The sequence below is a fragment of the Gigantopelta aegis genome, chromosome 6 (assembly GCF_016097555.1).
Source record: "Gigantopelta aegis isolate Gae_Host chromosome 6, Gae_host_genome, whole genome shotgun sequence".
NCBI lineage: Eukaryota > Metazoa > Mollusca > Gastropoda > Neomphalida > Peltospiridae > Gigantopelta > Gigantopelta aegis.
The window spans coordinates 102,141,826-102,156,947 of NC_054704.1; the positions used below are offsets into that span (position 1 = coordinate 102,141,826).

Below are 15,122 nucleotides of genomic sequence, written 5' to 3' on the forward strand. Positions count from 1 at the left end.
AGCCTACTTTGTGAAAATCGTTTCACACAAAAGAAACCTGAAACCAAATAAAAAGCTAAAAAATATGTTTGTTAAAAAATAAAATAAAAATAAAATATATATCAAAATTTGAAACCCCCCCACTCTCAAAAGAAACCCTCAACCACACCATGCACTCACTGAAAGACAAACAAGTGAAGTGAAATACAATGTACTCACTGAAAGACAAACAAGTGAAGTGAAATACAATGTACTCACTTTTCTGCTGATCTGTGATGCGTTTGTCCCTGAGATCCTCCGACTGCATAAATCATTCCGTCGATGACTCCGATACCGACGCGGTTTCTTGGCACAGTCATGGGTGTGCGTGGTGACCAGGCGTTTCTCATGGGGTCATACATATCGAGAGCGTTTGAGTCCATGTTGCCATCGGGAGAGTTGTTGCGACCACCTACGATGTAGAGCGCTCCGCGGACAATACACGCACTGAGCCCGCTGCGAGGGGTTGGCAGGTCCGGCAGTCTGTGCCACTGGCTCGTCTTTGGGTTGTAGCATTCGAAGTTACTCAGTGACTGTCTGAGGTAACCACCAGCACAGAATACCACCAGGGGAGCACAGGGTTTACGCGGCCGCTCGGGACACTTCACATGCAGTTTTAGTTCCCGAAGTTTATCCTCTAAAGATTGCAAACATTGTGGCATTTTTTTCAAGAGCGGGCAATTTTTAAGTTGTTCTTCTAAAAAACAAGGAGCTAAAAACTGACACCTCACTGCATTAAGCAAATTCTCCAGCTTTCCTAGTCGCTTGTCCGGTTCACTCTGCACCCAGCGAATAACAGCCTGAAAGACTTCCGACTCACAGTGAATATTGAGTTCATCCTGCTTTATCAAACTAATCATCTGACAGGGACTGAGCATTAAGAATTCATCTGACTTGATCACATCACAGAAATGTTTATGGATATAACTTCTAGCTTTAGCTTCCAGTTCGAGACAGCCGTGCTCACTGGCAAAGTTGGCAATGCCAATACAGTTGTTGGGGTCGAGCTGGTGCTCGAGGAAGACGCTGCAGGCCTCGACGACGTGCGCCATCTGGAACATGGTTGCCGCGGGCAGCAGGTAGCAGACGTTGAGCTCGTTGATGTTGATTTCGGCGGTGTACGCGAAGTCCACGAGGATGTGGAGCGTGCAGGGTGAGATGCCGTGCAGCGGGATGGACGCCATCTCCTCCTCGCGCATGCCCCCCGTGAACATGGCCTTGAAGTAGGGGCTGGAGGCCGCCAACACAATCTTGTGGGCGGGGATCTCGTCCTCCCCCACCACCAGCGTCACGTCGCACAACTTGTGGGCGCGCTGCAGCGTCTTCATTGTGTCAAGTGCCTCCTTCGGGTGCTTCATGATTGTGAAGTGCATGCTGCCGTCCGCAGGCTTCTCCGTGATCTGCGGCTTCGGCCGGTAGCATGACGATGGGAACGACACCGACATCGTGCACGCAGCGCTCACAGTCGAGGCGGAGTCCACGTGGTCGGGGGAGTTGGATCGCTTGTCACGGTCATCTTTCTCTGAAACATAACACAATAAATAAATAGATAGATAGATATAGATGGGATGGATGGATGGATGGATGGATGGATGGTGGGTGGTTGAGTGGGTTGATGGATGGATAGATGGATGATTGATAGATAAATAAAAAATGAATGCTTAACAACACCCCAGCACAAACAACAGTTCAAGTTTTACATGAAAAAATTAAAGTCAGTATATAGTTTATGGTGAATTTTATTCAAACAATTAATCCATGATCAAACTATATCTAAAGCTACATAAACTATTAATAGAACACCTATAGCACTTGATTGTAAATTATAACATGTATAAATGGCTGCTTATGAAAGTTATAGGAGACAAACAAATACGGATACAATTAGAGCACATTTGTTATTGATTACTCTTAGAGGAAACCAACTACATTTTTCTCATTACTTTCCCACAGACAGCACATCACATACCAGTGTTTGAAATGCCAGTTATGGGGCACTCACTGAGATGGGGGAAACCCCACTCAGAGAAAAGGCCCACCAGTGTTTTGATCCTACGACCGACGCACCTCAGGCAACAACTCTATTGACAGCCACTAAGGAACACATTTTGTAAATTCAGCTGTACAGTAATTCAAACAGTCAATATATTACATCTTGTTTGCTCATTTAATGCACCATGTATATGTTACTGTAGATAATGTTCACTGCTAGCAACAAGATATATTATCTAAACCAAACCTTTAAAAAACAGAAAACTCCAACAAAACTTACCTAAACATACAAGAAACATGAGGTACAATTTCTAAAAAATTGAACACAGACAAATTTCCATCATAAATGAAGCTAGGTCAGAATAGCTAACAGAGGTTTATGTTATCTAAAAAGAAACCAAACCAAACCCTTTTAAATTTAATAAACATGAGTTAAAATAAAAAAAATAAAGGAAAAACAACAAAAAACACTTGGCCCCCCCCCCCCCCCCCCCCCCAAAAAAGCCCCATAACTTATGCATGTACTTACACATAGTGACTATATATAAATTACGGTATACACGTACATAATATAACAAGAACACAGTATCATAAATGAATGTTTAACAACACCCCAGCATAAAAATATAATGTTTACATCAGCTATTAGGCGTCAGGAACACAGTATCATTCCAGAAACCAAGCTGTATTTAGTTTACAAATTCAAGTAAATGTAAATTCGACAATTTTAAAAGATAATTTTAAAGCTCTCCCCACCTTACCTCCATTGAGCTTCATACTCTACAATTAGACCATGACACAACAGAGCAGCCTGGGTACATTGGACCCAGCAGTTTGAATAAAGAAGGTCATAAATGTCCAAGTCTCCAGTATATAACGCAATCAGAGCAATAAACCAAGTGGTAATTTTGTAAGTACATAAAACATGCAAGTGCTGTGTACTCATTGATAGCATACCACATGTGCACTATTCCTTGTGCTAACACAATACAAACAGTCATTTAATGACCATACAGAAACTAATATAAAGTGCCATATTCCTTTATGGAAAACTACCCTAAGCCTATTACATGTATTTCTGCACGTACATATTACAAACAATTGGGTTTTTATCCTTCATTTTTATCAGCTAAAAAGCTTTTGAAAAAAAAGCACTCTTGAGTATATTAAATCCTGCATTCAATTGTTTCATGATAAAAAAATATTTTAACCCCCCGCCCCCCCCCCCCCCCCCCCCCCCCCCCCCCCCCGAAATGTGTCTAGAGCTGTAGACAGGCAAATTTAAAACTATGTTTTTTGTACCCTAGATACTTTGGCAAGGACATTACAAAAACTTGGTAACAAAAATACAACTTGTCTAATGTGTACGTTTTTTTATTTAAAAAAAAGCAAAACAGTTGACTTTATATTTCCAAAAGAATGGTCACACGATGATTTCTCCGAGGCGGAATACACGTGTGTGATGTACCTCATTCCGTAGAGCGCTTGTCTGAGGCGAGATCTACAGTTGTGATGTACCTCATTCCGTAGAGCGCTTGTCTGAGGTAGGATCTACGTGTGTGATGTACCTCATTCCGTAGAGCGCTTGTCTGAGGCGAGATCTACGTGTGTGATGTACCTCATTCCGTAGAGCGCTTGTCTGAGGCGAGATCTACGTGTGTGATGTACCTCATTCCGTAGAGCACTTGTCTGAGGCGAGATCGACATGTGTGATGTACCTCATTCCGTAGAGCGCTTGTCTGAGGCGAGATCTACATGTGCGATGTACCTCATTCCGTAGAGCGCTTGTCTGAGGCGAGATCTACGTGTGTGATGTACCTCATTCCGTAGAGCGCTTGTCTGAGGTAGGATCTACGTGTGTGATGTACCTCATTCCGTAGAGCACTTGTCTGAAGTGAGATCTACATGTGATATATGGAAATCTGGTAACCTCAATGACTGGTCTCAACTTATTTTGATCCCTGGTGTTAGTGACTAGATCTCATAAATTTATTAATCATCAGCTATTGAATGTCAAATGTTTGGTAATTTTAACTCAGTCTTCAGAATAAACCTGCTACATTTTATATGCACTTCCCACAAACAGGACAGCACATACCACAACTTTGATAAACCAGTCATGGGGGCTAATAAAATAAACTGTGTAAGCTGGCTGGCAACTCATCTACACGTAAGCACCACGTTGGTGGGCCAATTGGGCTATTTCTCATTCCAGCCAGTGTTACAAGGGCAATGGTATGTACTATCCTGTTTGTGGAATGGTGTATACAAAAGACCCCTTACTGCTAATGAAAACGAAGAGCCTGTGATGTGGCAGCAATGGATTTCCTCTCACCACATGTATCTGTGCGCTCCATAACCATATACCCGGCACCGCATGTATCTGTGCGCTCCATAACCATATACCCGACACCGCATGTATCTGTGCGCTCCATAACCATATACCCAGCACCGCATGTATCTGTGCGCTCCATAACCATATACCCGGCACCGCATGTATCTGTGCGCTCCATAACCATATACCTGACACCGCATGTATCTGTGCGCTCCATAACCATATACCCGACACCGCATGTATCTGTGCGCTCCATAACCATATACCCGGCACCGTATGTATCTGTGCGCTCCATAACCATATACCCGGCACCGCATGTATCTGTGCGCTCCATAACCATATACCCGACACCATATAACCAACATAAAAAATGTTTTAAGTGTCTTTAAATACACATTTCTTCCTCGTTTTATCCAAACAGAAGATCACAGGCTGCCTAACACAGAATCAAGTGACATGGGTCGTATCTCATGACACACTATCAAGTTGTCGGTTGTGCATGTACCATTACAAGTACTTTAATTCATAAACTTGCCTGGCCTTAAATCAGGCTCACTGGAGATAGTAACCAGGAAAGGTTATAAATAAAGGCTGCTTAAAATGATTAAACATCCTTCAAATCTATTAAATGTCACATGTCATACTATTTTCTTTTTATGTGTACTTCCTTGATAAACTAAATATCACAGATATACTATTTATTACATCAATCCTTGTGGAAAAGGTTAACATTATCAATGATTGAAATTAATTAGTTGTATGGCAACAATGCATTTTAAAACGTCCCTCAATAAAGCCTCACTCCACCTGATTTATTAAAAAGTCCTTTCCATCTTATATAAACCAATTATTCATTGATACACTGTCGCTTGTGAACTTGTTTACTGGAAAATGTGAACATTTATATTTATAAAAGACAACTGATTTGTAGAGTAACCATGTAGTTAAAACTTCCCTTTCAAACATATAGTGACCCATCCCTGTATTATATACTTCCTGTCCTGGACGGAGGAACCGGATGAGGCTGGTACTTGTGCCCAGGACAGGCGTGAACTACAACAGCTTGCTCTGAATGTGCACGTTAAACAATTTCCAAATTCTATACTATGAAAAGCAATACAAATTGACCACGGTACAAGTGTATATAGTAATGTAATAAGTAATGTATATAATAATATAAGTAATGTATATAGTAATGTATATAATAATGTATATAGTAATGTAATAAGTAATGTATATAGTAATGTAATAAGTAATGTATATAATAATATAAGTAATGTATATAGTAATGTATATAGTAATGTAATAAGTAATGTAATAAGTAATGTATATAGTAATGTATATAGTAATGTAATAAGTAATGTGTGTGTTTCCCACACAGGTGTAATGTGGGACTGCCTGCCAGTAACAGTGAGTGCCTCACACTATGGATGTGACTTTCCGTTCAGTCGCTATCTGCCGTTACTATTGGTCAGATCCCTCATTTCTTTCCACCAGTGTATAGCATTTCCTACAAAATGCCCTTTTTCCCACAATAGAACAAAATTACCAAATGCCACATTAATATACAGGTATGTTGTTTAAAAGAAGGGACAATTAAGGCATTTGGCCTGGTATGCATATTCAACGATATATAATGCACATTATTGCTTAATATCAACAAGTACAATCGTATAGTTAATTAATAAAACGGTTAAATGTGACGGCTATTATATATAACGGGCGCAGCCATTTTGTACCATCTCAGTGAGTACGCCCCCTCTGGCGAGCTGGTGGTTACGTAATACTAAACGGGTAACGTCAGGAATGAGCCTTAGAACTAGAGAAACTTAGAACTAGAGAAACACAATCTACCTGGTTTTTGCGGGATGATAAATAGTCATACATTGCAATGTTTTGTAATAATACACATCCCAGTAAGCCAGCAATAAGTATATCCAGCACTATATATATTATTTTTCAATACAAAATAAAATACCATTGTCAAAGTGGCTACACAAGTCGAAATAATTAACAATGTTTTTTCCATGCATTAACCTACGTACTGAAATGATACATGGAGTGTTTTCTTAGTTAATTGGTCTATGCTGTTAGTTGCTTCTACCTGTGATTCCTGATTGGCAGGTGTGTATTTGATTGGTAACCAGACAAGCCAATTAATTGACGCTGTCTAGACACAAAAATACATACCGGTATTGTGGAATATTATGGTAATGGACATGGTTTATTACTGTAAATAGTTCTATAAAACTATTGATTAAATAGACTTTTCCATCTAAAACCACAGAACTGACCAATTACGTAGTCCCAAAGAAAAAAAAATTATCACATAGGTACCGTGGGTTGTCGTTTTTTCTCCAACATAGCATATCAATAGGCCTAATAGTGTACATTTTTCCTTTGGATTATTTAACAGAGAAAAATACTATAACCCCATTTTGTTCCGTTAATGCAACTTAAAATATATTTAGTTAAATAGTTTATTATATTATTACGTCATTTATGCTGTTTTACAAGTCAGGTTGATCAAAGAGAAGCACCTTGTCAAAAATTACTGCTTTTGTTTACAATGTACATACAGGAGATAGTCAGGAGCTGACGTCACTTCGCCCCAAGCTATCCCACCAGACGTCACAAAAACAAAACAAAATGGCTGGCCCCAGTTAGCAGGAATAATCATGTGTTTTTATTAACTCTAAAATTACGCGTTTTTCATTTGCTAAAGTGTCACTCTATGTTGATGGTCCGGTTATGCATCTTTCCAACACATAAGGCTCTTGTTTGAGTTGACCCTACCTTTAATAATCTTATAGTATACTACAAGCAAAAATAAAAGTTTAAAAAACTCATAACGGAGTCTTGTGGACTCCTATGTATCATTTCAATATGACATGTTCACAGCCACAACACGTTATTAAGTTAATTATTAAAAAGGGATTCTAACACTTTGGCCGTGTGTTATATACACAGTATTGCACATGTACACAATGCATACAGGTAAGTTTATTTGTTTAACCTTGCCATATCTCACACACAGTGTCCTCTAACATAAGAACGTGATTTGGAAAAATAGAACAAATTACAGATAAGATATGAAATCATTCCTCTGTCATTACTACGAGAGAGTTGGCTCTCCACGCACTTTAAAACAAACAAGAGCCAAGAGTCGCATGCCACTATGACACAGAAACTAGGCCACAAAAAGGCCTCTATTTTGACCCACTGTGCTACATCTGGGACAAAAAGTGTCAAGTCACTCCAACATGTAGCTTTATGTTGGTCTGTAGGTACATAGATGTATAACTTGTGTTCATCTGCTCTTAGAAAGGCCCACAAATGATGTTTAAAAAGTCTGTGTTCAAGGTCCATGGACAACTCTAAGGACTGTAATCCAAACAAAACTAAATTTTGGGCTGTGCCATGGTGATTCAGCATATCTCTGATAGGCCTAACTGCGTTATTATTTGTCAAAAAGTGCACACTCATTGCAGGACATAAACCTGTCAAGTGTAACACTACCAGCTAGCTGTGTGAGTGTGTATGTGTGTGTGTGTGTATATATACTGAACAAAAAAAGAAACTTCCGATTTGTACATATAGTATTTGTTGTGTTAAAGAATTCATTGTGTAATGAAATTATATCGGTAGTATTAGCCTTGAGCTGTATTATCAGGATTCATGAATTTTATCGATTATTTTTGCACTGTTAATCGTCGACAGCGTGAAATTCAATTTGCACATGCATGCATGGTTACACATATCCTGTGTAGTATTCAGTCAATTTGTTTTACTTGTCTTACTGACACTGTTGTCAAGTGAATGAAAACGCTTCAAAATTTGTAAAAAAATTAACGTTTTTTTACACTGTAGCATTTTTAGTATGCCAAGAATACCCAATAATTTACGCGAATGGGCGATTGGCATGCTTGATGCTGGCATGTCGACATTGCAAGGCATGTTGGGAGTTCTAGTCGAGTGATACGAAATCTTCGCGTAAGATTTCGAAAGACATTTTTGTAAGCATAAAAAAAAATCGATCCTCTTTTATCAAAATAACATAAGGGAAGTAACTCTGCCTTTTTTTTCTCATTCGGAAAATGTCGACTACTTTCGGTTTCTGAAAATGTAACAAGCCGAATTGTCCCCGACTGTTTAACCTTTGCCGAAGTGAGAATTGTGGGATAGCCTATTTATATTGTTCAAAAAGCACATGGAATTTATAAAATGACGTGTTATTATAATGTTTGTTGTCATCGTAATGACTACGAAGCGTGTTACCGCTAATTCAACAGGCTGTGTATTGACATTCAGTGTTGCCATATATAAAACTATCCAATTTAGTTCTAATAACACCTCTGAATTGTAAAATGTCTTCCCACTGGATTACATAATGCAACTATGATGAATCTGAACTGCGAGACTCTCGAGTTGACAGCGATACACACAATCGTGACGATGCGTGTTAAAATAACATGTCACAGCAAGACAATAAAAAGACCAATTAACTGTATAAACATACTTGTGTCAGTTAATTTTGTATGTTTGTGCAGTAAAATGTTGGTTAAAAGGGTACACTTCAAGAAATTATTTTTGTACAATTAAAAAAAATTGTGTTTGACATTGACATAAAGTTACTCATGGAAAAGGGTATAATTCTGGTATATTTCACACGATGTCCGTAATGATTATACGGTAATGAGGTTTTACTTATGATTAATGAAAATACAATGTTTATTGCATCATTATAATGATTTTAAATAAGTACCACGCCACCGTTCCTCTTTATAGTAAAAATTGAATATTAATTTATACAATTTATATAAACTTGTCTTTGGTTGCCTACTTAGGTACACTAACCACAAATGATAATGTAACGCAACCTGTAAGGCTGTAAGTGTAATACCGTAAATGTACTAATTAATTTTTTAATTTCTTGTTCATGTTCTTAACATTTTGGGATTACATATTTAAAAAAAAAAAAATGTATTAAATCATAATAATATTTAAACTTAAAAAAAAAAGATAAAAAAAAAGTTTATTTTATTTTATTTTATTATTATTATTTTTTAATGCCAAGATCTAAGGTTAACAAGTATATATGACATTATATAGTATTCATAGAACTTATTGTAATACTGTTTTTTTTAAATCTTGCGATTTTGGGTTAAATTGTGTGAATTTAAAAAATCTCCTGCTTTTTGACAAATCTCCTGCTTTTTCAACACGCACCTCCTGTTTTCTCTTGACTAAAGGTTGACAGGTCTGTCATGAACACGCATTTGCGCAATCAATTGCAAACTGCCACTGCTGCTAACACACCTGGGCTTCGTAATAACCGAATCAGTGGGCAAACTCTTCGTAATCGTCTGCGGGAGAACGGTTTACATGCACGACGTCCTTACGTCGGATGCGTTTTAACGCAACGTCATCGTCTAAATCGTCTTAATTGGGCACGTGTACACACTCGTTGGATACGGCGACTCTGGAATACCGTTCTTTTTTCAGATGAATCCAGATTTTCTTTACAACATGGTGTTGGCAGGGTGCGCGTCTACCGTAGGAGAAATGAACGCTATGCTGACTGTTGTGTTCTTGAACGAGATCGTTTCAAGGGTGGGGGTTCTGTCATGGTCTGGACAGCCATTGCCCATGGTTATCGTTCACCACTAGTCGTCATTGATGGCAATTTAAATGCTCAACGTTACCGCGATGACATTCTCGCTCATCACGTCATTCCTCTGTTCAATAACAATGCCAACATCTCGATTTTTCAGCATGATAATGCCACTTCTCATACAGCTAGAGACACCGTAAATTTTCTTAGGACATACAACATTGATTTCATTGATTACTGGCCCGCTAAAAGTCCTGATCTCAACCCTATCGAGCATGTCTGGGATAGTTTGGACAGACGATTGAGGCGTCGTCCCAACCCACTCGGTAACGTCAACGAATTTCGTCATGCGCTCATTCAGGAATGGAACAATATTCCACAGGCAGAAATCAAAACTTTAGTCAATTCTATGCGCCTGCGATGCACTGCAGTGGTCAATTCAAGAGGTGGTCATACCCGTTATTAAGTGGGTGGTTTTTTTTTTTAACCCCTACCACACTTGGTCAAAATTTCTCCCAGTTTCTGTTAACCTATGGCCATGATTTTTGCACCAAACGATGCATCATGGAACACTCTTTAAACGCATATATAAAAATTATTTCCCCGGTTTGTTTTCATCAAGTTTATGTTCAAGCAAAGTTAGCGGAAGTTTCTTATTTTGTTCAGTATATGTGTGTGTGTGTGTGTGTATTTAAAAGAAAACACTAACATATATTGTATATTCAGACAGGACCAGTTAGTATAATTATAGGATTATTGATCTCTTTGTCACATGAGTGTATCTTCTCAGTGAACAATAACATTTAAAAATCATCACGTCAGAGGTATTATTGATCTCTGTCATACGGATGTACCTGCTCAGTGAACAAAGCTAAAAAAATAAAACTTACAAAATCAACACATCACAGTCTTTTAAGAATTGAACAATTTTGGTTTACGCAAAAATTATTTATTATTATTAAATTTGTTTTCAAGTAAGCCATTTTGTTTTTACATAACCCATCATGACCATGTAAATGATGTTAACAATTTATTGCGTGAATGAAAAATAAGTTACGCATGCATGAAATCATCGCTCACAATTTTCATCATACTGTTACATGAAAATCAATAAGGATTTTAAGGATTTATACAAAGTCCCTGATTTAAAACACTAACAAAAAGGGATATTATATAGTTCAGTGGTTTGGGTACCTACCTTAAGTATGCAATGGATTGACCCCCAATCCCCATGGGGGATCCATTCATTTACATGTATGTTCCAATCAGTGATGCACAACTGGTATACCAAAAGATGTGGTATGTGCTGTCTTGTCAGTGGGATGATGCATATACAGGATCCCTTGATACTAATGAAAACATGTAGTGGGCATATGTCAGAATTACCAATTAAAATGTTTGACATCAAATAGTCGATGATTAATAAATCATTGTGCTCTAGTGGTGTTGTTAAACAATGTTCGCACGCATTTACGGTTGAGTATCGTACCTAATGTGACAATTAAACAATGTTTTCTCCAACAGTACACATACTGTTTCAGTTCAACAGCTTTACAACCTAACACTATTATCCAACAACACCGTAATGCAGAACATTATAGCTGCTTCAAGCTATTTAACCTGCAAGAAAGAGGCACGTGTTCTAACTAACATTTAAAAAAAAGTTTACTCAACCTAAACGACTCTTAAGAAAAACCCTGACTCTGGTACATTTTTCTGAACCATGATTTATTTTGTTATCCACACACCCTCGATCCCCAACCCCAGGGTTTCTGCAGAGGGTACGAAGTGTAAAATTGTGTACCCTAAAAACTTCGAAATTATACAATAACTGCTGTTCAAAGTATGTGAAGTGCAGTGTCCAATTTGAAAAGATTTCAAACCCACAACCACCTACAGAAGTACCTATGATCGGTTTTATTTCTATTGCATACACTTAAATATTTTTGGCAGAAAGCCTGAATCTCCAATCATGGTAACAGAATACAAAAACAATGATTAAACTTCAAAATGAACCTATTGTGAAACTGAGGACACATCCAGTCCTCTACCCCACCACCCCAAGAGCTACGTGCGCATAGTAGCATAACAATCAGGTGGTGCAAAGAATATAAACTAGCTGGCCATTTAAACACATACAATTAAATCATGTGGCTGAAATAGAATGCCAAGTGGCAAGCCCTGGTATACGATACACCCTAAAATACATTTCTCACTGCCTGGGTAAACTGCTGTTAATGCATGTAGCCTGGCAGTTTATACAAATAGATGATGTTTGACATGTGCAAGCTACAGGTATTATTTACACCGTTTTCATTGACAATGTAACATGTACGATATAGAGCACATGTACTGTATACATGTTTCTCGGCAGGATTTTAAATAGTATTAAATCACTAACTGCATGCCAAACATATTTTTAGGTTCTTAAAAGAAAGAAAAAATGTTAAGTATGGTACATTTGTAACTTACCAGTTAAGCACATTTGTACCAAATTTATGAACTTACTTCCCTAATTTCTTAACAATATAAATACTATCACATTCTAGAATTTGTGAAAATAACAATTAAGCAAATTATTTTGATAACTTTGTGTGCTTATAATTTTATATCCAAATTAAGTCTCAAGCATGATTCCTGCTATCGCAGTCTGGACAAGGGTTATCAAGTTTATTAGGCCATTCACTTTAACATGATTTTCATGCTTATATCCAATTCAGGTTCAAGCACGCTGTCCTGGGCACACCTCAGCTATCCGAGCTGTGTCCAAGACAATGGGTTAGTGATGAGTAAGACAGACGTTAGTGTAGTAACTTTACACCTAGCCATTGTGTTATTATACAATGTAACTTGCTCTAATTAAAGTTAGTTTTGTTTAAAGTCACCAGTAGAGCACATGGATGAATTAATGTGAAACATTTGGTAATTCTCACATGTGCACGTCATGTTCAGGAAAAAGTTCTGCTACATTTCTCCATGGCTGTTTCAGGCAATGCACCACCACTTGTCGTGTTGTTACTTATTGTAACAGCGTAATATAGTCAGGCTGAACCTAGGCTGAGTTTGTACTCAGTACTTGTCACGGGATGGCACTCCTTCAAACTAGTATGGTAGTCATATGACTTTCTTGATAGTATTGTATTTTTTCTCACATGTAGAAATGGTATTGAAATGAATGAAGTAATTAATGGAGGCATGCAATCTTCATGTGCACTTTTCCATTGACGGGACTGCACATACCATGGCCTTGATGATACCAGTCAAAGGCTATTGGCTGAGAGTGTCAGGAAAACGCTCGAATTAAGGCCACTGACTAAATGAGTGCACATATATACCTGTAACTAATGTTCACTACTCTTACCTACAGATTAAACCAATCAGTAGAATAAATGAATGAATGAATGAATGTTTAACGACACCCCAGCACGAAAAATACATCGGCTATTGGGTGTCAAACTATGGTAATGGAAACAAACAAGGTGATGATCAATATAAAAATTCAAGATATAAATAAAATCAGTGCAAAGAACTGTGCAAAAACACAAATATCACAGAATTTTACGGATACTAAATTTTACTCAAAACTTCAATTTTATGCTGTATTGGCCATTCTAAAAGAGAATGTTACACCCCTGCACCATGGTGAGGTTACAGCACACGCAGGGGCCAATCAGTAGAAAGTCAATCAAGTATATAATTATATGTAGGCCAACACATACATGCATGTACACACATATAAATGTAATGTATACCAGACTATTCAGTGAATGTGTTACGTTACTACCCATAGCTGTAAATACTCACATACACATGCCATTGTATGTGCATGGGTGTGGTGTGTTGTATTCCTTTGTAACTAACCTAATTAGAGACCATGCAGCCCATTAACACACATGTATATGTTACAGATTGGGAAACTGGTCAAATTTCATGAAATGACTGAAAGTTATAACTGAAGAGTGTGAAAGGACTTGTAGGATAGCTATGTGTATTACATAGAATTATGGGTCAGTTGAAATACAGTGGTATCCATTTCATTAAATGATATTGAGGTGTAGGATAGCTATGTGTATTACATGGAATTATGGGTCAGTGTGGTATCCATTTCATTTCAACTGACCATTTCATTTCAACTGACCATTTCATTAAATGGTATTGAGGTTTGTGATTTAGTGAACATATATAAATGGAACCAAAACTTTCTAATTTGGGAAATTATTTAATAGGACAAACAATTAAAGCATCTATGAAAATTGATGAAATATTTTAGATATATTTATATTTTAAACTAATTTCCACTAATTTTTATGACGTCACAATACTGTTTAAATTATTTTCATAATCCAATACTCCAGTAATAGAACTTACTAGTTTTATATGTACAACTTGACTCTAAAATTTAATGTAGCCAAATACTTTAACATAATATATATAACAATTAGGAATTGAAAACTAAATACTGTGAAATCGACAGGGTCTGTGTTAATGAATATAACAGTTATTATTTTAATAGGATAACTTGAGTCATTATGTGTACCCCAAGAAAGACATTTTAATTGTAACCCACATGCACCGTATATTACATGTATCGGTATGTACAGAGATGTTAATATTTCAAAATGAATTTTAAACATGTAGATAACATGATTTAAATACAGGTATAAAAAAAATTAAAAAATTAAATGTACCTCATTAAAACAAGTACAACTATCTTGATATCATATCTACAAAAAATAAATACTAAGTGTAATTCATTAAAACAAGTACAACTATATTATTATTATTAGATCACATGAACATTACAAAATTAACCACCACTACATGAGGAAGACACATGAAGAAGAAGACTACAGGTGTACGTGTAATAAGAAATACCTGGAGGATGGTGGACTTTCATAGTGGTCAAGGAAGTAGGATTCTTCAAATTCTCTCACAACACACAAAGAAACATTTTACAAACTAACACAATATCAGGTGAGACGTAGTGAGCCTGAGAAACCATAGTGAATGATCCAAATCACCGATTGATTGAAGGAGCGTAACTGACAACGCACAGTCACACAAGACTTCACGGTCACACATGACTTAACCGTGACACAGCAAAAACGCAGTAGTGTTAGCCTGCTCAGTCCATTGTTATCTGTGATAACAACACGGATATAC

The 15,122-nt window shown here is 37.3% G+C and overlaps 1 protein-coding gene across 2 annotated transcripts in view; it reads right to left on the bottom strand.

The window, feature by feature from the left end:
- The window catches only part of LOC121374207 (kelch-like ECH-associated protein 1), a 45,208-nt gene that overhangs the window by 8,521 nt on the left and 21,565 nt on the right, over positions 1-15,122 (bottom strand). Inside the window, exons 1-2 of one of the 2 annotated variants that reach the window (XM_041501195.1) lie at positions 14,835-14,990; positions 238-1,540 (exon numbers count right to left, since the gene is read on the bottom strand). In XM_041501195.1, the coding sequence (XP_041357129.1) occupies positions 238-1,540; positions 14,835-14,856 (1,325 nt within the window). In that variant the 5' untranslated portion in view covers positions 14,857-14,990. Of the gene's footprint in view, positions 1-237; positions 1,541-14,834; positions 14,991-15,122 lie in introns of those variants that run through there. The other variant, XM_041501196.1, reaches the window with a different exon arrangement.